General features: G+C 40.5%; 1 protein-coding gene across 1 annotated transcript in view; it reads right to left on the bottom strand.

Moving 5' to 3' along the window:
• Positions 1-305: 305 nt before the first annotated feature.
• Positions 306-23,163, bottom strand: part of LOC145491691 (uncharacterized) — a 96,553-nt gene continuing 73,695 nt past the window's right edge. The window contains exons 27-48 of the mRNA XM_081470929.1: positions 22,310-23,106; positions 21,575-21,689; positions 20,985-21,091; positions 20,384-20,604; positions 19,558-19,731; positions 18,130-18,183; positions 15,936-16,076; positions 15,173-15,309; positions 14,658-14,888; positions 13,550-13,661; positions 12,336-12,520; positions 10,927-11,071; positions 9,893-10,072; positions 9,285-9,386; positions 8,199-8,897; positions 7,413-7,517; positions 7,223-7,324; positions 6,489-6,590; positions 6,229-6,333; positions 3,941-4,042; positions 1,866-1,967; positions 306-875 (exon numbers count right to left, since the gene is read on the bottom strand). Of these exons, the coding sequence (XP_081327055.1) occupies positions 655-875; positions 1,866-1,967; positions 3,941-4,042; positions 6,229-6,333; positions 6,489-6,590; positions 7,223-7,324; positions 7,413-7,517; positions 8,199-8,897; positions 9,285-9,386; positions 9,893-10,072; positions 10,927-11,071; positions 12,336-12,520; positions 13,550-13,661; positions 14,658-14,888; positions 15,173-15,309; positions 15,936-16,076; positions 18,130-18,183; positions 19,558-19,731; positions 20,384-20,604; positions 20,985-21,091; positions 21,575-21,689; positions 22,310-23,106 (4,239 nt within the window). The 3' untranslated portion in view covers positions 306-654. The remainder of the gene's footprint in view (positions 876-1,865; positions 1,968-3,940; positions 4,043-6,228; positions 6,334-6,488; positions 6,591-7,222; positions 7,325-7,412; positions 7,518-8,198; positions 8,898-9,284; positions 9,387-9,892; positions 10,073-10,926; positions 11,072-12,335; positions 12,521-13,549; positions 13,662-14,657; positions 14,889-15,172; positions 15,310-15,935; positions 16,077-18,129; positions 18,184-19,557; positions 19,732-20,383; positions 20,605-20,984; positions 21,092-21,574; positions 21,690-22,309; positions 23,107-23,163) is intronic.

A 23,163-nucleotide genomic window follows, 5' to 3' on the forward strand; every position in this document is an offset into this window, starting at 1 on the left:
TTAAAAATTACCAGTAAAGGTAAAAATGAGATTTTAGCATGAATTTTGACGGCAAATGTCCTATTAAACTTGCGACTTACCGAAACTGGAGCCGTAACGCAACGTGTCAACAATAAAGCAAGGAAATCAAAATACAGTCGAACCTCTATTAAGCGGCCAACTTTTATTGGCAGCCAGCGGCCAAAATCCCAGCCATACACTGTAATAGAAACCTCTTTTCAACGGCCACCTCTATTAAGCGGCCGCGGCTAGCTTCTTGCCCTCCCAAGGGTGATTTTGTTTTGCTATATACCTCTATTAAGTGGCCAGTTTGTGTCGTCCCCCAGAGTGGCTGCTTAATAGAGGTTTGACTGTAAGCTACAGAAAAATAGTGGACTTTGTCATTATGTTACATCTGTCTGCAAAACTTCAGCTGTTCACAAAGATATCGATTTCAGCAACAGACAGCTATTTAAGTTATATCACAGGCGTAGAAAACGAACGCACTCATAGTCTTTTATTACTACCAGTATATATTATTGTTGTATGAACAAAATCGTAACGTATGGTCGTCGACTTCTTGGTCATCATCTATACTGTCGTTGCTACCATCGTCGTCGTCGTCGTCATCACCATCATCATCTCCATCATCTTCGCATCGGAACTGATTGGTTCCTAGCCTTTCAGCGGAGGCGCTGAGTGAACCCGGTTTTCGAAGGGCCTGAGGGGAAATGTGTTACCTTGTTTACTACGTAATTTACTTCGGCGCCTGCCCTTTCTCTTCCGGTAACAATGAAACAGAATCATACTCAAAAGTAAACCCAGCACGAAACTTCCAGTTGAGATCCCAGCAACCGCTTCTTTCCTTAATCCTATGTGACCTTCACCTTCCAATTCTGAAAGAAATAAAAACACAAAACAATTAAAATTTATTGAGAAGTTTAAGACTATAATCCACGGGCGCTTTCCATTCCACCAAAAATTCTGGTGTGAATTTCTGGAAATTTCCTGGGGCGAATGGAACAGAATTTTCCGGTTGACTGCAAATTTCTGGAAATTCACACCAGAATTTTTGGTCGAATAGAAAACGCCCCAAAATTTTCGAGGACTTTTTCCTGGAAATTTCCGTTCAATTTGATTTTCATTGCCATCAGGGCCGGGTTGTTCAAAGCCCGGTTAAGCTAACCCAGGATTAGCGAGAATTTTGATTTCAGGTTTGAAACTTTTGGGTGCAGTTTCCTGTTTATATTGTTTTTCCTTCAGGTTTGAGTTTGAAAAACCTCAAACTACGCAAAACATAATCAATGGAAAACATTTTTGTACAAAGAAAACGGATACTTTGGTTAACGTTTAATCCTGGGTTAGCGCTAACTGGCTTTCGAACAACCCGGCCCAGAACTTCCATATACGGATTGATCGTCGTTCCTTTTAAGAACACCGCTCATTAGAGTGTGCGGCTTTTAACAAAATGGCGGCCGTTTCAAAGTTACCGTTAAGAGGATTTAGATAAAGTTTTGAACGACTATTAGATTGATACCAGAAATCTCGAGCTAATGACGATCATAATCAAATTACTAAACAGATGCACGGCTGAAAATTATACAGCGCGTATGTCCCTGATGTTATGTGGCCAGCGCAATCATAGCCCCCTCTAGAGATGTAAACATTTTCACTTCTTCATGCTATTTTGTCTATCAAAAAGAGAATGTTGCTCCTATGTTTTCTAAGAAAATAGTGCACGTTTGAGGTCTAAAAGAACTGCTGAACGCACTCGCGTTCGGCTCGTGTGTCCACTAGCAGTTTTTTTTCCAGATCTATAGTATGCAGTATTCTCTTAGGGGTCATGCATCACCGTATTCTATTTGTTAAATATTCCATCCATATACCTTCCGAGCAATCTGCTCCATGGAAACCTCTTTCACAAGTACATAAGTTTGGTCCAGCGCAGATTCCGTGATTTGAACAGTTTTTTACGGCCTCGCAGGTTACTGTGTCATGAAAAAAGCGTATTGAAATATTAAATAGAAAAATAAGCAACGTAGCTACAACTCAACCTCCATTACAGATGTACCGTGTGCCTTTTTTTCAAAACGAGTCCCCGTACAAAACCTTTCGTATGAAAATGAGTTTGATTTGCATGAAAATGAACTTGTAGGGGAAACACATTTTCATATGAATGGTTTCGCATACACGCATACATATACACATTACTTTATTTTCCCTCGGATTTTAGAGTAGCCTAGTTAGCAAATATCTCCGAGCATTTAACCATCAGATGAGAGATAGACCACCACACCGGGAACTACGTCCGCTACTCTTTTCGAACAGTGTGTGGGTTCTTTTACATCCCACAGAATCAATTATGGAGAGTTGTGAGACAGGGCCTACGGTTTATCGTCCTTATCCGAGAAGGCTAGAAAGTATAACCATTTGCAGATGTCATTACAAAGGCAGCACGAACACTAGTTTTTAGACAGAGACAAAAGGAAATTCGGAAATGCCCTGTTGCGAAGCAGGACACCTGACATTTTTATTACGACTTTTTTGGGTGTGATCTCGTACTGTTTTTCAGAAACCTCATACTACAAAATAAAACAGGCGAAATAAACGTTGACAACGTTGACACGATCTGTGGTAACCCGTGGCAACATTAAATCAGCCAAACTTTAAAATGGCATGAAGTCCATAAACAGACTTTAAAAAACTTATCATTGAAATAAACTATTATCTGTGATGCAACGACAATCCCAGGACTTCCGGGAAGAGTACATTATGCAATATATGAAACAAGAAAGACGATGCTTGAGCACATTTCCAACACCGAGCAGAGAGTTAAATACGACGCGTAGCGGAGCATTTTTGACGAACTTCGAGGTGTTTGAAATGTGGTCAAGCACTACCTTGAACATTGACTTTAATTTCTTGTGACTGTGTTTCCAGCGCGTATTACTCATACGCGTGCTAAACTAATGACTTTTAAATGTTGCAGCACGCCTTTGTTTACTTTGTACTGCGTGCGCGCGCTTTCCGTGCTTGCGTACGCGTACAGGTTTTTGCATGGCGAGGCTCGCTGAAGAAGGGATAAGCCCGAAACGTTTAACAAACCAGCTACTAAGTGACACTTTAAAGAACCTTCAGTCTTACATTTACTCACTTCCTTGAGTGTTTGATATATATTTTCTCAATCGAAACAAAAATTGAGGAGAAAACGGAGAAATGAAATCGTAAAAATCTATGCTAATTAACAATTAGATTTGAGCTCGAGATTTCTATGAGGTGATAGTTGATGAGGCCGAAGGCCGAATCAACTATCCCCTCATAGAGATGGAGAGCGAATAATCTAATTGTTTTAGTAGAATTCTAACTTAAACTAACGCAAATAATGGTTTCCAAATATTTTTCGACGCATTATTGAACTTTTAATTACGCTTTAACAAAATCGCACGTATTGAATTGTCCTTGATAAATTTGCAGTTGTTTACGCGCACACACCGGTTTTTCAATAATTTTTAAGTTTTTTAAGTCAAGAATCCGTTATGTCCTTCTTTTTGTCTTCTCAGGAATATAATTACCCATTTACATCTAAACTTTCTTCCAAAACTTCGGAAAAACGATAAAAACGTCGCATGCGCATTTTGTGGACGACCGACAGCTACTGCATTCTAATGGCTGATAGTATACGAGTAGTTCAGCCAATCAGATTGCAGCATTTGCATTAGTATACCAGTAGAATTCTACTAATTAAGATTAGATATCCAGCCACCATCACGCTCATAATTTCCTTTGTTTAAAGTTAATAATTTATATTTTGTATAAGAAGCTATAAACGTTGTTTTAACGTTTTACTAGAGTCAGTGTCAAACACAACTTCGAATGTATACTACTGATGTCCACCTCTGACTGCAATTTTATCATCTTTAGTTTAATTATTAATGAATTTGAGAAAATAGAAATGAAATACCTTGTGAGCAGTTTAATCCTTTAAAACCACTGTGACAGGAGCAGACATTAGGGCCGCTACAGTTACCGCGGTATAAACAGTGATTCAGCAATTCACAAGAAACTGCAACGGAAAATGAAAATTACAAACTTTACACTCTCTCCTCCGCAGAAGCCTCGTTCGTGCTGCCTTGGCCGTGTAGGCTGGTAGTTTTGAGGCTGGGGATAGAAAATAACGGAAGCGAAGAGGGAAACGTCTTTCCCTCTTCTCATAGTCCACCTGCGGGGAAGTGAGAACTTTACAAATTAAGGAAGTGGGCTGGCCCGCAGGAAGCACTCGCTAATCTAGACGGACGGGCCAAAAGCTATAAAAGGAAAAGTCGTTATTATTACATTTAGAACGATGAGGACGAAATTAAGAAAAGATGAAGAAAACGCAAGCAAGCGATGTCAGCTGAGGTTGAAGAACCTAAAAGCTAAAATTTTAAAGCTATTACTATTTAGCTAGAACTACTTTCTGTAGTATTGAAAGCGTTTCAATGTAGTCATTTTCACTAACCACACAAAATATTGAAGAGAAACCGTCGAAAAAGTGGATAAAAAAAATTGAAAAGTGGATAACGCTTAGGGTCGATTTCCACCGCTCACTCGAGTCCGGTCTACTTTCATCACCGAGGCAGGAGCGGGGGTACTTTAATCGAGAAGTTCCTGTTAATCGAGCAATTTCTTCCTGTAAATCCGCTACTTTACAGCCGTCAATAAACAGCACAAGTACAATACAAGACTTGTTTCAAGGTCTTCCTAAACTCTTCCTCCAATAAGGACAAATTATGGTAAATTCAGTATTAAATTTCAAGGTGCAAATTCTTGGAACTCATTAAGTGAAGAAACTAAATCTCTCCACAGATTAGCTTTCAAGAAAACATTAAAAATGGAAACCATACAATCATACAATATGTACCTTTTTAAATTTTCTTCTCTTCATTTATACTAGATTATATTGTAAATAGCTTCTCTATTGCTTGTCTCTCTATTCTTGGTGTTGGAAATATCATTGTTACTAGCATTACTATTATTGTTATTTTTTTTCCTTGCCTTGTTGTAATATTAGCTTTTAACTTTGTTGTATATGTTTATGTCAGTTACTTTTGCTTCATAATTAATTAATTAATTAATTAATACACATGACCGTAATTTTTATTGTTTCCTATAGAAAGCTGCCTAAGTTTTCTTAGAGCCTGTTCACATCAAAACGGGGATCCCGGGGAGGTGAGGTACCTCACTTACTCGTGGTAAAGAAATACTTGTCTTCACATGCAACCCCGGGGACGCCGCGGGCGGGGTGAAGTCCAAAATGCAATCCCGTGGTCGCTAAGCACAAACATAAACAAAGATGTAACTTTTTATTCTTTTAAAAGATAGTTTAGTAACAGTTCGATACGTTCGGGAGTCCATGTCCTGACTTTCGGTGGTTTTCGCTTTGACCTCTTAGCAGATTTGTTCTGAGGTACGTTCGTTTGTTCCAATGAAGCTGCTTTTCGCTGCAATGCCGCTGTTGCAGGCAAAACCTCAGTTTGATTCCACGCTTAAATTATATTGCCCCCAGCACTGTAAATTTCATCGACGTTTTGCCGGTTTTGGAGGTGAAATCGTCGAAATAACTCGCCACGCTCGTAGCGGTTGGCAGCCATGTTGTTCTGCCGTGTGTTTTGGTGGGCTTTGGCGCAGTGATTTGATTACCCCGGTTAGGCGGGTTACCCCACTCCACAGCTTTCACATGGAGAAAACTCACCCCACCGAAGCGGGTTACCCGGACCGGCTGACCGGGTTACCCACCTTGGTGGGGTACCCCACCTAACATGTGAACGCGATCAAGAAAAAAAGAAAGATTGTATGGATAGATTGGTTACCCCACCAAGGCGGGGGACCTCACCTGCCCGAGGTCCCCCACTTCCACGTGAACAGGCCCTAAGACTTACGGTTGTTATAGGCAGCTAATACCATTTTTATAAGCTTCAAATTATTGTATTCTTCTTTCCTCCGTTTTCTTTTTTGATATTAATAAAATGTTGTTGTTGTTTCTAGGTAACGTAATCCGCCATATAAATAACTATCTAGCGGATAGCGTAGTTTGCAATTGTTTTGTTAACACTTATCAACTGGAGAGCAATTTATCCGGTGGATAGTGTTACCTGGCCTCGAAAAACTGGGGCCAGAACATTAGTAATACATTTGTCTACATGGCATTACAGGGAAAACGTCAATATGCATAACATCTCTTAAGCTGGAACTTAGAAACGATTATTGTACCTTTAGAGCAGTCTGGTGCAGTTTTAAAGCCTTCTTCACAAGTGCATTTGTTTGGACCAGTGCACATTCCATGATTTGCACAGTTGTTTAACTCCTCACAAGATACTATTTCAGATGAGAGGAAAAACGTTAACAGTCAATGCATCAGCTAATTTTGAATTACCTTTAAAATTTCTACATTAGTTTCCCTCAGTAACGTTTTGACAAATAAATAAAATGACCTCGCCTTTGGTGAAATTAACTGAGTCCGCGGTACATACCTTCCGAGCAGTTACTTCCTTTAAATCCGCTATAGCAAGAACATACATTGGGTCCGCTACATGCACCATGATCTGAACAGTGATTCACTAGTTCACAAGAAACTGCAAGGAAATATTAACATTCTGGCAATATGCTGTAAATATAATGCACATATCAATATAAATTCCGGTGGTGGGATGCGGGAGAGAGGGATCGTCCTAGGCATCAAATCCCCACCACTTGCCCGCACAAAAACAAAACTAAAACGAACGGATCTCTTTAAGTATGATTAAATAACTTCGCTGCGTTCGCTGCGCCCACCATTTGTAGACGACAGACAAACATTTCCCCTCCCGATCCGAATGTGACTTTTTTTGAGGAACTCCAAAACTCTTTTCTGTTCTATTGAACATAAAATATCAATGGAATTATGACGATGTTTTATTTGTCTCACATGGTGTGACGATATTTCATTTGTCTTACATGAAGTGTATTCGACCGTGCATGCAAGCCCGGATGTACGCGTGTTCGGATCAGTTCATTAACCTTCATCAACTTTCGAGTTGTGTGTTGTATGTTCTGAAGTCCTTGTCCTATTTCGCTGTCCCCTTTGACGATTCCTTTGCGATAAACATAGTTACATGTTACTACGTCTGCGTATGTCGGCTTATATGCTTATGCTTATGCGCTAGTTAAAACTAGGCTTTAACATAATCAAAAACACATTTGCATTGGGCACAGAAAAATGTTTTACCTTGTGAGCAGCCATCACTTTTGAATCCGCTTTCACAAAAGCAAATATTTGGACCAGAGCAGTTTCCATGTCCAGAACAATTGAACACTTTTTCGCAGGAAACTATTCAAAAGGAAACACGCAGAGTAAACATGCATGTGATTTATGAGTTTCAGAAGCGTAAATTAAACGAAGGGAGAAGAAAACAAACCCGATGAACAATCCAGGGATCCTTTAAATCCACTTTTACATTCACAAGTATTTACTTTGCTGCAATTTCCATGTCCAGAGCAGTTATTCACCGCCTCACAAGTAACTACAAAGAGAGATAAAGTTTAACATTAAACATATTGGAAAAAAGAACCGATCGCAGAACGTAATAGGAATAACATAGCTCGAACATGATTGTACTGTACGGCGAGCGAGCTAGGGCTTAGCTTAATAGAGCTTTTTGTAATGTAGTCTTACTATAACTAAAGTTATTAAAGAGTTAAGTAGTCTGCACTAGTAGGGTCCAGTAGAGCGATCTGCACTTTAAGCAAATTATGTAACCAACGCCAAGCCCGTGCCTCTAGCCGGTGGCTCTAGCTCGTGCCAACGCGGGCGGAAAAACATGCAATCAGTGACACGCGCGGGAAAACATCTAGAGCGGAAACGAGGAAACAAGGGGCAGCCAGTAGTATGAGCGGGAAAAACTGTTACCACTGAGCAGCGCAGGGAAGAATGTAGCCAGTGGAAAGTGCGCGAATACCGTTGGAACCGTTGGCAGGCGAGGGAGAACCTGTCGCAAGCGGTAAGCGTGGAATAGTATGCCACCAGTGAAAAAAGCGCGGGAAAACGTGAGTAGTCAGTATTAGGAGCGGGAAAACATCTAACGCGGGTTTTTTTCTTTGGTTAAACTTTTTGTCAGATTAAAACGATATTCATATCTTTGGCATACTGCACCCTAAGACATGTTTTAGCCATGCATTAAGAACACTAATTTCATGAACCTTACCACAGAATGCCACATCAACAGCAACTGTCTTGTTTGTTTCGTCTCCATTAGATTTTTCCTGGGCTATGGCGAGGACATTCAGAACGAATGGTTTTAATGTTCCGTTAAAGGAGATAAACCAGCCAGGCGAGTTAGGTGGTGCTGTGTCATTACTTCCGATCACAAATTTCGTGCCATTCTCGTAAAATGATCGATAACCACTCGGTAAACCCGAGGAGATAATCGTCAAATTCTCGGAACCATCTAAGTCAGTCTGGTGGCTTTCTACAGTTACGGGTATAATCTTTTCGCTGCTGTTCCAGTGATAACATGGAACAATGACATTAAGAAACGGAATGTCAGCAATGGCTTCGATCTTTATTTCGATTTGGTTGCTGGCCGTTTTTATTTCCCTTGGTGTTGCGCCTTGTGCAGTGATATTAAATCTGACGACTCCTGAAAAGTCTTTTTCAGGCGTCATCCAAATATCACCAAACTCCTCACGCTCCAAGGTGACGCGATTCCCACTCTGGTTTCCTTTATTGAAGGTAAATCCATGGGGAACGTCATCGATGAAGAGTTTCAAGGTGAAATTTTCAGTATAGCTGCTGTCGTCGACATCCGAAATAAACGCGGAAAGGTATAACTGAGTGCGCATGTCTTCGCTGGTGTCGCTGTACATTAAATAAATGATCGGAGTTTCAAACCGCAAAGGGAAATCTGAAAATAAAAAAAGTATGGAACAATGAAATGCAACGTAATTTGTGGAGGCGCGGTGGCCTCATAGTTAGTGCGCTCGTCTCTGGATCAAGCGGTCCGGGTTCGAGCCCTGGCCGGGGACATTGTGTTGTGTTCTTGCGTAAGACACTTTACTCTCACACTGCCTGTCTCCACCCAGGTGTATAAATGGACACCGGCGAATTTAATGCTGGGGGTAACCCTGTGATGGACTAGCATCCCATCCCGGGGGGGAGTAGAAATACTCCTAGTCGCCTCATGCTACGGAAACCGGGATAAACTCCGGCCTGATGGGCCACTTGGCCCAGATGCAGACTTAACCTTAATTGACTCACGTTAACAAGTTTATGAAACTAGGTCAATATTTACCGAGTGAACAGTTAACTCCATAAAATCCGTCTTCACAGACACAGAGCTTGAGGACGGAGCAGTTTCCGTGACCAGAGCAATTATTCAGTCGTTCACAGGAAGCTGCAACGTCAGGATGAAGCACTACATCAATTGAATACATAAACTCGACATAACAACGTAACACCATTTGTTCCAAAACTTAGAGATATACGAATTAATGAATGACCAAGTAAATCATGCGAGCGAGCAAGGCCCTGGGAACTATACAGTACTTTCAGTCGGCCTTTTGCGTCCGCCACAACACTCCCAAAGTCGTCCCAGTCCTTTCTCGTCTTAAACCCGCGCGCTCCATAATTACTAATTTTCCAGAGAAAAACTGATTGCAAGCAATATGGGAATTAGTCCCAATACGTTCTCTTCAAAAAGAGAGAAGACTGAGCAAGATGTTTGATAAGTTTGTAATGCAAGGAATAATGGATAGAGAGTACTCCATATTCTATGCTGGGGGAGAGGTAAAACTGCACTTAGTTGCTTCACGCGTCAGCCACGAGGCTCTGAAAAAGCTAAACTAGTTTTTAGGCTGCTGCTAAATTCCTTTCTATAACACTGTTGCCACCAAGACGTACGTTTAGGGGGTGTAAAGTCCACTTTGATGACTCGATTCAAGTCCATTGGCTGTCTGTTACCCACGTGGTCAACGGCCAAAGCCAAAAGTGAGTAAGTCTTCCCAGACGGGAGGGGTAGGAAGGTTGTGTCGTCTGTTATACCGGACAGCAGTGGAAGTAGGGATTGTTCTTGAAGCGGATCTGAAAAAAAGGAAAATTTCGAGCACTGTTGGTGCTTCACGGATTGATGTAACGCTATGTAAGGAGAATGTTTATGTTGACATCACTACATTAATAAGCTGAAATTGATGCCTTCTTTTTAATTGCGTTTTTCAGAAGAAAAAACAAGAAGAAAAAAGAATTCCGATATACGGCAATTAAGCATGTCTAGCCCAATTTTTTCGGAATCTGCCCAAACAACTATCCTCACGGAAGAACTCTGCTTTGCTGACGTCTCGTTGTTACGAACAGTTGGTTGTTGATCTCAATGTGCTTGAAATCCAAACTTTTGAGAGTAACTTTCTTTATGTACGGACGCTTTCTGTTCTCTCGTAAGCGTCCGTACGGGAAAAATACTTCATAGTAATTTAGGTTTGAGAAACTAAAACTTATTTGACAATACGTACGACAACAAGATACTCACGACGCTTTTAGCCAACATACCTTGGGTTTTTACTGTTAGCGCTCTGGGCCAACCTCCTTCCCATGGCCTTTTCTCAAGTGAGGGAAAAAGGTCATGGGAACGAGGTCCAGAATGATCGAGCGATCTGGGTCCATGCTTTACCGAATTCATTGTGTTGTGTTCTTGGTCAAGACACTTTATTTTCACAGTACGTCTCTCCACTCAGGCCTTCCGGTAGACTGTTATGGAAACCTACCAAAATACTAGCATCTCTTTATACCCCAGAACAAGAGACTTTGCCCTGGGTATGTTAATGTATGAATGAATCAGTTATTTGTCTGATAATTTGAAAATTGGAAATTTTCCCTCGGTGATACGAGAACGTAAGATGAGTAATGCATAAAATAGCACAAATTAGCAACAACCGACTCACCATTACCCTCTGAGATTTGATACAACAAGTCCACTGACTGGACCCCAGACCCCTCATCTTTTGTATCGATATCCACGGCCAATTTTCCAACCTTCATGACGTCATTAATGACAGAGATATTGGAGGAGGGGATCGAACTGTCAATCTGGATATAAGCATCATGGAAAACAAAAGTGACACACTATAATAAAGAAAACTAACCTATATTTTCTGTCAATGTGCAGGGGCACTCCATAGAGTACAAACAACACGCAAAACGGGTATCCAGTGAGTAACGAATATTCAGCGGTATTTATGCTCAAGGAAACCAGTTTAACAGGGTAGTTGCAGTCCCCTTCGTTTTCCTGAGCGCGCATAACACAAGGCAATGTCCAAAGTTTGTTTTTCAACAAATAAAATATTTGATTATAATGTTTGGACATTTTAGTATCTAGTATCGCTACACATTTGTATTTTACCAAAATTCTGCAAGACTCATAAAAGTATACAGCAATAATGATACTACGCACTAAAAAATCTATATTCAGATATATAGAGAGTTAGTTCTTCCAACTAGCGAGCAGTTGAGATACAGTGAAACCTCTATTCAGCGGACACCCTCGGGACCTTCCCAAGTGTCCGCTTAATAGAAGTTTGTAAAAATTGTGAAATGTTTGTTAACGATTATCATTCAACGGTTATTTTGTACTATGATAAAGTTTCATGTTGTTAACGAAGCTATCTAGAGTTCAAGTTCATTACCTTGAACTTTGCGCAAGTCTTTTAGGTGAAGTTTTGATATCGGTCTAATCGACAGTTTATTGACAGCCACATGGATTGATTACATTTAATCGACTATTCAACAGTCAAGGACATACACTAGACTACACTACATTGTCAATTCAGTCCAGTGTCCGCTTAATAGAGGTTTTTAACAATAGAAATTAGCCAAATACAAATTATTTTAGTGTCTGCGTCCGCTTAATAGAGGTGTCCGCTGAATAGGGGTCCGTTTAAAGGGAAATATAAGACTTTAATTTAGGAACCCGGCTTAGTGTCCGCTTAATACAGGGTGTCCGCATAATCAGGGGTCGGCTTAATACAGGTTTCACTGTATTTGGCGCAACCGAAGAGCTGAACTCAAGACTTCCGTTTTCGTTTCAGTGATAGGAAGGCTTTTTACCTCCCCAGTGACTATCTAAGCTATTGATTGCAACAAAGAAATGGGATGCGCTTGTTGAAAGTCTCCGCCATCTTGAATGAGCGCTTATGTCGCATGGTGTCAGACGTGTGATGTTTCTTTTGAAGCCATGGTACAACTAGGGACAACCTAATGTCGTGACCAGTAATTGATAGGAAAGATGATATTCTCTTAATATTATTAATTGCTTGCACATGATCACTGCTTCTACGTCTATTTAACTCCTTACCGTGTTAAAGATTGGAGGAGTATCGATCGGTTCGTTCTTGTCAAAATAGATGCTGGCCTTGGCATCAATCCTTGATAAAGATGGCAAGTTCTTCTTGAGGTCAACAGAGAAGGTCACATATCCTTGCCCTGTTGTACCGTTGTTTGGAGGAAGAAAGCCAGTTCGTGGATCATCAGGTGCCTCACCTGTCAGGAAAAAAACATGGGAGAGGTGTTACTTTCTCAAATTTCATTTTGAAGAATATTAAATTATCAGCGAACAGTTAGGTATTAGAAGAGTGTTTTTCAATTGAGGCGCATTTGCTTGGGTTTTGCATTACCACGCTAAAAGATTGGCTTAAAAGACTTGCAGCACTTTGTTTTCCAACCAGAATTAAAAGTAAAACCAAGCATGCCTCGCTCGCACACGTTTTCCCGCGCTTCCAATCAGCTTCATATATTTGTTTGGGGATTTCTCGGGAGATTTCATTGGTTTAATATACTTTCTGCGTGCGTTTTGATAGGGCCAGAGTCACACGTCCTTTTCTCTGATGAAGGTCCAACCCTCGAAACGTCCGCTTCACTAACTTGCTAAATAATGGTAATAGGACCGAGTGGAGTCCAATTCGGTCTGTAATCATACGAGTGATTAACAAAATTGTACGACCGTCCGATTTGCCGATCAGGAGTATGATTACAGACCGAGTTGGACGACACGATGTCCTGTTACCAATTAATCGTGACCATTACAATTTCCCACAAAAGTAAAAGTTTCATTTGAAAAAGAGCTTTTAATAGTCATAATTAAAATATGGAGAAGAGCTTGCAAAATGGCTGTTAAGTTTCTTTTAAAACAGTCACCGGAGACTAAACCCCCACAATTTTACAGTCAGACTCTTGAATTGGTTACTATAGTGATTGTAATCAATGTTGTGATTGGTGGATTTAGTGCATAGGACTTAAAATGATTGGATCATGTAACCGTTCAGCCACAGGTGTCCGATTGTAACCAACTGTCCGATTACAACTTTGCGGATTAGAGCAAAATACAGCGGTTTATGCACCAATCACATTTGAAGAAATTGTAATTGTTAGACGGTTAATTATTTACCTTGATCAACTTAAAATTGATACATTACTAAGTGTTTAAATTGTTCGCCGACGCAGTCCAACAGTTTCTTTAGAAGCTAATAACTTTGGATGCAACAAAGTACTTGACTGTAGCCAACATCATACCTGTCTCAGGATCGAGGCTCTGAAATTCCCAGCGAGCTTCACGGGTCATGATGTCTATCCCGACAATGACTCGTACGTAAATGTTCTTCTCCGACACAAGGTCGATTATTTCCTAACAAATAAACAAATTAACCAGAAATATTCATAACGGATTTATTTTTTTTTTAATTCACCACCTGACAATTAAAGAAATACAATATACAACGAAAGATAAAACTGTTTTACACTCGGAGAGTGTGATGACAGATCTCTCTTTGAGGCGAGTCATGTTTGATCTTGTTCTGCAGTATTCTAACTCGACTCGTAAAAATAGAGCGATTTTCAACTGAGAGCCGTAAAGCCATATCCAAACCAATTACCTACCCTCTTAGACTACTCAGCCATCCTCAAACCTTGAATTTTTTAAAGACAAGTTAATTGTGCAAAGATCGATTTTATATTCTAAAGGCCAAAAGGCAAAATTTCTTTCGCTATGGAAGCCTTTCCTCTCCTTACTGCAAATGGTAATAATTTAATATACGGTAAGCCTCAAAGCAAGACTGGATATATTATGTATCAAGTGTTAGTTGTAATCTTACTTCTTGTAATGTAATTTTTTTCACCTTACGTTTTGTAGTGAAAGTGATGTACGTGATGTTGTGATAATAATAAAATGTTAGGGAAAAAAAAATCCTCAAACCGTAGTAAAACAAAACCAAAACCAGCTCCAAAGTACTTGCCTGATTACTTTCGACATGTACTCAATTTAAAACCGCTCTATTCAGTCTGAAAAGTGTGTATTGGCCCAGTTTGCTTTGTTTTACTGGGCGCTTTTTGATTGGTTAAAAGAGAACTCACGCTATCGACTCAATCAATCGGATGCAAAGCCAAAGCAAATCACGACTTAGACATGCGCTTTGAGGAATTTCATTCGAACTCACACTTGTTTATGTTGCTTTTGCTCGTCATTACTGTCTATTGTGATCGCTTTAGGTTTTTTTTAACTCGAATAAACTCTGTTCCACTTCAATGAAGATTGTATACAGGGCCTTACCAGGAAGCCAATTCTGTTTGGTGATCTAGCTTAATTGGTTAAGAGGCTGGAGGATCAATCCACAAGTTTTCTTACCTGAAGAGAAGCCCTAGAATCCGACAGCTTTTTAATGAAGTTTCCAAACCCAAAACCTGTAATTCTAAATGTGCGGATGTCCAAGTCTTGGTCCAGTGTATGTAGAATGATCACGTGCTGTGCAGGGGCGGTGGCATTAGGATCGTTCTCAAATCTGATCTTGTAGTTCAGCGGTGTCTTAAGCGAAATAAAGCGCGCGTCTCCGTATCCTGGAGGACCGATCATGTCGTTCTACAGAAGGGAGAAACAAATTAAAATTTGAGATACCCAATACAGGTGCGCGTTCCGTACATTGATTCTTTAGAAATTTAAAGAAATTTAAAGTTTAGAATTTGTGAATGCTGAAAACTATAGAATTCGTAACTGAGTTATTCAACATTGCTTCCGATACAAAACTACATTAAACCATCCACTAGGGAATACTGTCTTGATGTACTACCAAATTCTCAAAACTAACATTACCAGAATTGTACCACAGCTGGTAAACAGAGTTAACATTTTGATTATCGTCTCACCGGATCCAAGGAGCGCACCCACTCGATGGTGAAATTTTTAAGCCTGGGAAGGTTTTCAGTGAACGCCACAAGAAGGTTTTTAAAGGTCTTGTCATAAAGATCGAAAACAGCCTTTTCAATCAGCACACTACATCCTTCTGAAAATGACAGAAAATTTTTTTTTTTTCTATTAATATTTAGAGTTGAGGTCACGATGAAGAGAATCCAGATATTAATAAGCACTTTTATCGTAACAATAGCAAATTTTTCAGACTTGAAACCTGACGAATTCTTCATATGACTGTTGTTTAAACAACAAACCAAGACGCGTGATCAGATTACATGTAGTTTAAAGTCCAAGTCGATGTTTCTGGAGGGAATTATGTACTGTTGTAGGGAGTTATAATGTTTTGAGGCGGGCTACACATGATGCATTGTAATACAGTGGGAAAAGAAGTTACGAGTGGAAAGGAAAATAACTGCAAGCAGTGTGTTTAATCATCATAGAAATATCGAATATTGGTTTTAAAAGAAGAAAGGAGAATTAAAACAACACAACAAGAATCATCAAGTTTGAAAACGAGTAAAAACGATAAAATTCCCCTCGTTTGAATGCTTGATGTAAGCAATAAAAATCACGAGTATAGTTTGTAAAGAACGAAGGACGATTTTAACGCACACGAACTCGCTTCATACAACGGTTGAAAGTCACACTCAGCTTCGAGGGTATCGCACCTCACTTGGTAACCTCTACTTCAAACGTCCTACAAGTTACCTGATTTACCTGGAGTACCACTATAAAGTGAGGAAATTGCACCATAGAGTCCAGCTTCCAATGCCTTTGTCCAATCAATCTCCTTGGTTCTGTTGTCAAACTTTTGCTGTATTAAAGACCCTACGAAGCTAGTGACAAACCCACCGACCACTTATGCAAGTAAAAACATTAAAATATACAGGTTATAATACGATAAAATAAAAATCATCCAGAATCAATCAATCAATAAACTTTATTTAAGTGTCTGAAGCTTCTAGTCAGCCCGGAGGCCGACTAATCGGGGACACTTCCAATAACTGACTGACTGACTGACTGAGTGAAAGACTGACTCCCTGACTGACTGACCGATTGACCGACTGACTGATTACTGACTGATTACTGACTGACTCAGCTGACTGACTGACTTACTGGCTGGCTGGCTGGCTGGTTGGCTGGCTGACTGGCTGACTGGCTGACTGGCTGACTGGCTGACTGGCTGACTGACTGACTGACTGACTGACTGACTGACTTACTGGCTGACTGGCTGACTGGCTTGCGGGCTGGCTAATTGACTGACTGACTGACTGGCTGACTGACTGACTGACTGGCTGAATGGCTGTCTGGCTGAATGGCTGACTGGCTGACTGGCTGACTGGCTGACTGACTGGCTGGCTGGCTGACTGACTGACCTACTGACTGACTGTAACCTCTCAAATTGAAATTCAATTTGCCCGGTGCATTGAATTGGGCTGATCTTATCATTAGTCATTTTTTAACTTGGAAAATATTATTTTCCAAGTTGTAGTGGTGAAACGATTTCACTACATCACTCTTTCACTCCTTCACTGGGTCACTTCCCGTTAGACATTTGGAAACCCGGAGGGGAACTCCCTTATGAAAAGGCAAGGGATGGTCGTCGTGAAATTTGGATTTAACTCCTAAGGGAGACTAATGTGGACGTTGCTTGAGCTTCATTAGACCCTAAAAGATACCACTTAAAACGGAATAGGTTCGATTACTAGCCACTGTTCAAGAAAGGATCCCGCGCGCACTTGTCGACCGGACTTGCGTACTCGAGAGATCAGCGGAAATCAAGCCTGAAAACAGAAATTAAATGAAAGCGTTCCAATTATTATTATGTCTTCGAGTTCACCCTAAAGGATACTTTGACAGCTAAAAATGGTGACATTTCGTCATCAATACCCTAAAGTAAGACCGGAATCCTTGATTTGTACCCGAGACGACGAGCATACCCGACCTTTTCATATAACAGTCCCCCCGGGTTTCGAACATCAGCCGTCTAAAGCCGTTTTACAGTCGCTTGCAGCGTGTCAAGTTAGTTGTTTTCGATAGATAGAGGTAGAAGGCATAACGATTTTTTCTTTGTAAGGAAAACACTTATGGTTCTTCCTTAGCGATTCGATTCAGGGAAAGTCTTCGTGGTTTTTCCTTCACAAACCTACGTGATATTGTGAGTTCGAAAGCAATCGATATAAACGAATGATTGAAGGCTCCAGACGATTTTTTTAACACAAGAAACGGAAAGACAAACGCCACCTTTCGATAATGGTTTCTTGACAGAAAAAGAAAAAACAATGAAGAAGAAAAGGGAAAATAATCAGAAATCTCCACCAGGATTCGAAGTCTCGCTTGGCGAGTAAGCGCCTATCACACTGCGCTACTTGCAAATCAGTTACCGAAGGGTAAAAGTATTAATTATATACTTACGTACAGCGCATATCGGTCAAGTGTCTCATAACACCCTTTATTATATGGCTAGCTCCGTGAGCGGGCAAGATGAATCAAATCCTGCGCTGTGATTGGCTACCCGAGCGGACAAGATGGAGCTATCTTGGCCGCTCGGGACTACCCACCGTGTCCCGCAAGAAATATTTTCCCAAACGCCATATAATAAATCCTTTATTGACCAAGCTTGTTCGGTGAAGCTGGCTTGATATTGGCCTCGTTCTTTTTTTGCGAGTTTATGGAAAACATAAACACGCAAAAAAAAAGAACTTGGCCAATATCCAGCCGTCTTGACCTCACACTTGGTCAATAACCAATACTTCATAATTTATTTTTCAAGTTCAGTTGCTCACAGCCACTTTGATCAGTATTAGGTTGTGTGTATGGGCATGGTCCTTTTGATTATGAGACTGTATCTGCAATTGAATAGTTATGAAGTCCTCGTGACTACTAATAAAGCTTACAGCTTCATACTTACCAGGAAATTTGAAAACCCCCGAGACAGCACCTGTTACTGCACTTGATATAAGTCCTGCAGATAGTAAACAATACAACAGTTTTGTTTTTGCTAAAACGAACGTGCGGACCTATACGTACCGTTGTTCATTTAATGCGTTCGACATGAGAAGAAAAGAGAGTTTCGACTCTCAATACAGTTATCGCTGCTAAACTCAAACCCCATGGCATGTTTTCCGGCTGTTGTTTCAATCCAGTACTAGAACCTGTTTCCGGCGAAACCTTGATAAATGTTTTCCTGTGACATCAAATATTTCAAACCAATCACAATACGCCGAATAAAATACCAGAACTAAACGAACTACACTCGTGTGGAATCTTTTGGTTTGGGTCAATTTGTTTGAAAGAAATAAGGATATTGCGGGATATTTTCTTTTTTCAGAAAAAAAAATTTGGACCCATCCCTTTCATGACTAGGTGTCACATAATTTTTTAACTTCACTAAATTTACATTCCTCTTGATTTCGTAAACACTATTTTCCTGCGGCGCGAAAAAGGTAATTGAAACTGCCTTCGTCTGTGCAGGTTGCCAATACCACGTTAACCGTACACAAATGTGCAATTAGCCAAGCAGAAACCTTGTCTTCTGTCCTGGTATACTGAGAGACTGGTCAAGCTACTAAATTGATTTGGCCGGATTTATGGCCAAATGCGGATGCGGCAAATTCCTCGTCGGCGGTTTATCAGGCTTGAATGGTTTCGATACGGGTATTGAGGCTGGACGGTTTCACGTCATCATACTAATCATAGCTCAACTGAACACATTTGATATGCCGCCGACAACCCGATGATAATTCTGAGTTTCTTATCATGTGTAGAGGCAAGAGAGGATAAAGGGTGAGAGAGTTATTGACCTTAGTCTCAAGGTAATCCCTGGCAAGCTATTTTCAGGCATGGTATCCAGTCTTTCCGCGGATTATTTTACCATGAGCATACATATTTTCGTGAAGGTTGAAAATGCATCCAAAGCCACTTGGGCTGTACACATGAATAAAATTTGCATCACAGGATTCAATTTGGCTATTTCTACACCCTCCTGACATGTCTGAGGCCGAGAGTGATCTAAAAATAACTTAAGGGATTACCTTAGGAATAAGTCTTACTTAGAGATAAACTATTGTACCCTTCATCCTCTCCTGGTAGAGCTTGAATAGCTAGGGCTAGGATTACGTTTTTAACCGCCAACCACAGGCAAACATTGGGCAATGAAGATGCGGTGGTCGCGAGAAACTTCTTTCTCGATCCCCTTCCGGGCTCCAGGCATTTCCTATGCTGCTTGTTGGGAGAAATAAATACTTTTTTTCCTATTGACATCAGTTGCTTTTTTTCAAAACCTACACAGCTGACCAAAGAGTGAAGAATTTATAGATTATATGTTTAACGTACTTACCTCCAACGGAAATGTTTTGATTAGCAATTCCCTGACTCACGATGTAAGCAACGAGATCGGTGCTTGCGGAAACGAGAACGGTAACTAAGAGAACAAAACGCCCTCGAGGGTCCTTGAGCATCACGGGATTGTTGGCTGCGTATGAGTAAAGGTTGATGCTTTTCCCTAAAAAACCTGACAACCAAGAAGAAAATGAGTTTCGACTGCCTGTCATTAGTAAGTCCGCTGTTTTCGTCTTTCTGTTTTCTTTCAGTATAAAAAATCACTCTTACATTGGTATTAAGTGAACGTGAAAATCTTTGGATAACGTTGGAATCTGTTGCTTCGTCTTCACTTGAAATTGAGTTAAATGTCAAATTAAAAGGCCAGCCGTCACAAATTCCTGTTATTATTAAGATTCGGGTTCTTCAATTCATTTTAAATGGAACGAATATTCCTCTTTGCCTCTGTTTCAAAAGCGGTCCTTTATATGAAAATGAGTTGGATTTACATAAAAGTGAGGCTACAAATGAATAAAAAAGTATATATGAATGGCTTCGCGGGAAAAACGGTTTTGAAACGGACAGAAGAGGAACTTGAAATTCGGCCGCATCCTTTAACATTCAATATTTGAAAGAAAGGGCGATCAACGATTTAATTTTAGCATTCTTCGAGAATGCGAGGGTTGTCTGTTATATGGCTTTTTGCGTTGTCTTTCCAAGCCCGCAATTCGGGCCCGTGGGCATTACGGGAGAATAATGCCCTACAATTAGCCAATCAGAGCGAGTGTAAGATGAGCTACAAACCCAAGATATATAATAATTATACTTAGTGAATGCGTATTTACCGAGAGGATCAAAACTAAGAAATCTTCCAAGCTGTGCATCATAGTGTCTGGATCTCATCCAGTAAATATCCCTTAGTTCACGGTCTGCAGTCACTCCCCATTGACCAATAAACGTGAAATCCTGTGGTAATGCTTCGTCAAATTCCAACATTCTGCCAAAGGGGTCATAACTGTAGCGATTGACACGATCACCACTAGGACCCAGTATTCCTACGACAGACCTGGCCAGGAGAGAGAAAAAACCAACAAGGCTGAAAATTGGATATTTTATTTTGCACTTTTTTTCAAAATGACAAATGGACATTAAACTGTTAACATCAATGCAAATCCCACTACGCTACTTAATTTTTTGGAGATCACAGGAAACCTAGAAATGATGGAAAAAATGTTCGAAAAAAATATAAGAGGTATTTTTAAAGCCGAAAGGCAGGCCAGTGGTGCGGTTGACAGGATTTAGACGGATTACGCGGAACGACAAGCTAAGTGTTTCATAATGTACTAGTGCACGTGATCCGACCAAATTTCATGATTGGCATGGACCCTAAGACTTGTGGAAGAAATGTTTACCACTAAGTCGCACGAGTCACCTATATAATCTTACCCTAGACCGTCAAACTCGTAATAAAACAAATCTCCATTCTTGTCAACCAACGCAACCAATCCAAGCTCTTCACAGTGGACAAAGTATGTTACATTCCCACCAGAAATCTACCAAACGAACAAAAAACATGAAACAAATTCTCAGAGCAAACACTCAAAGAGATGAAGCAAAATAATCATACACTAAGGTAAAGGTCAAACCACACAAAGGAAATAGAAGTAAGGAAAAAATTATATACTGTTCACACAATGCAGCAGAGACATTTGGCGATGATGTGCCCTTGTCATCGTTTATCCTGAGGGATTTCTCTCAATAACTTCAACGGACAACTTGGCCATATCGAATGACATAATGATTTTGCAGTCTTGGAATGTGCAGCGCGAGGTGTTACAGCAACATTCGCCTCGTGTGCACGCGAACAGTGCATAATTTTGTCCTTGCTTCATGTCGCTACGACATGACTTTTTGTGTTAACCAACCATAAAGGGTTTTTTTTGTCATTGAGATCGGAGTGGTTTATGTCATTTTTTTTTAACACGTGTGGTTAGTTCGTTTTCATGTTCAACAGTGAACCACTGAAAATGTTTTACCTGTCCAACAACATCAGCTCCTGGATTCCCAAATGGATCGATGATGTACTGCACTTCTGACTGACCGCATGTCTTCTTGTATAAGTTTCCCAAGGCATCGTAAACAAAATTACATCTGCAAGAGAAAACCCTCTTTTATTGTCAGGTAGCAAAACTTTATCAACGCGCTCAGTTGGTGCATGGACTATGAGTAGTCCCTCTTTCGCTTAGTTCATCGTGCGAGAAGCGAGAGCAAACTGGGAGAAAGGAAACGGCCACACAAAATCCTGGGAGTGAAAAGTTACTTTCGTGCGCTTCTCTATTCCAGGATTTCGTTCGACGGACTAAGCGAAAGAGGGACTACTCGTAGTCTACTCAGATAGTAACTATCTCATTTACCGTACATATTATGTCTCGAGCGCTTCACACGTTCGTTTTACTTACAGTACGTAAGAAGATTTTACTATTACAACTCCTCCTCAATGGGGTGCTAATCATCGTAGGTAAGGCCCCGCCTTAGCAATTTGTTACGCAGCGCCTATATATACTTCTTGTTAGAGAGAGGCACTATGAGAGTGAAGTGTCTTCCCAAAAACATGACACCACGACTCCGCCAAGGGTTGAATTTAAAACCGGCGCTCAACGCAATAACCGATCTTTAATAACATCTCCGCAATGAAGGGATTAACTAAAAGAAACATGGATTAATGATAAAATTCAACTATTGTGTCTCATCAAGAGAGTTTCACTTTTTACCTTTTGTTCGGAGTTTCAGCCTGCACCAAGAAATCCTCGGCACTAAACTTGAATTTGACGCTATCGTTCCGCACATCCCTGTTCGTCTTCTCTTCCATATTGCCATTCATGTCATATTTGATATCATAATTTCCTGCCGAGCTGTACTGGTTAACTTCGTTTGCAGCGTACAAGATCTCGTTACCAGGCTCTTGTGATACGAATACTCTATTTTTTCTCTTGTCGTAAGTGTAACGAACAATCTTTCCCTGCGGATCTGTCGATTCTATGAGCTGCGAAGCAGCATCATACTTATAATACCAGCTCCCTGAGGTCGTATTTAATTGAATGATACGCCCTTTTCTATCATAGTTGTATTTAAAATAGGAAGAAATGCTTCCATTTGGGAAATAATTTATCATTCGCGACAGTTTGAAGCTAGCTGGATCTAAAACGTACTCGGAAAATGCTCCATTTCCAAGGACCCGTCTAGATAACATTCCTTGTGAGTTGTACTCTAACTTCAATAGGATATCACCTCTACCACTGGGGTCCACTCGCACGACTTCCGATAACCGGTAAAACCGGTCATACTTGTAAACCAGGCTCAAACCAGCGACATTCAGAGCCACGCGACGTTGGAAATTATTGAATTTGTAAGTGAGTCGCTGACCGTTAGGATAAGTGACAATCGAAGGTCTGTTTCCTTTGTCGAAAACAATGTTTATTTCTCCAATATCGTTTGTTGCTTGAATGATGTTTCCGTCGTCATCACGAAGAAGATACGAAGAGCCAAGACCATCGACATCTTTCTTGACCTAGGAAACAGCATGAAGATAAGGCCATCATCAGTAAGGAAAAGTGTTTTTTTTTTA

Source organism: Orbicella franksi, chromosome 7 (genome assembly GCF_964199315.1).
Source record: "Orbicella franksi chromosome 7, jaOrbFran1.1, whole genome shotgun sequence".
NCBI classification, from domain to species: domain Eukaryota; kingdom Metazoa; phylum Cnidaria; class Anthozoa; order Scleractinia; family Merulinidae; genus Orbicella; species Orbicella franksi.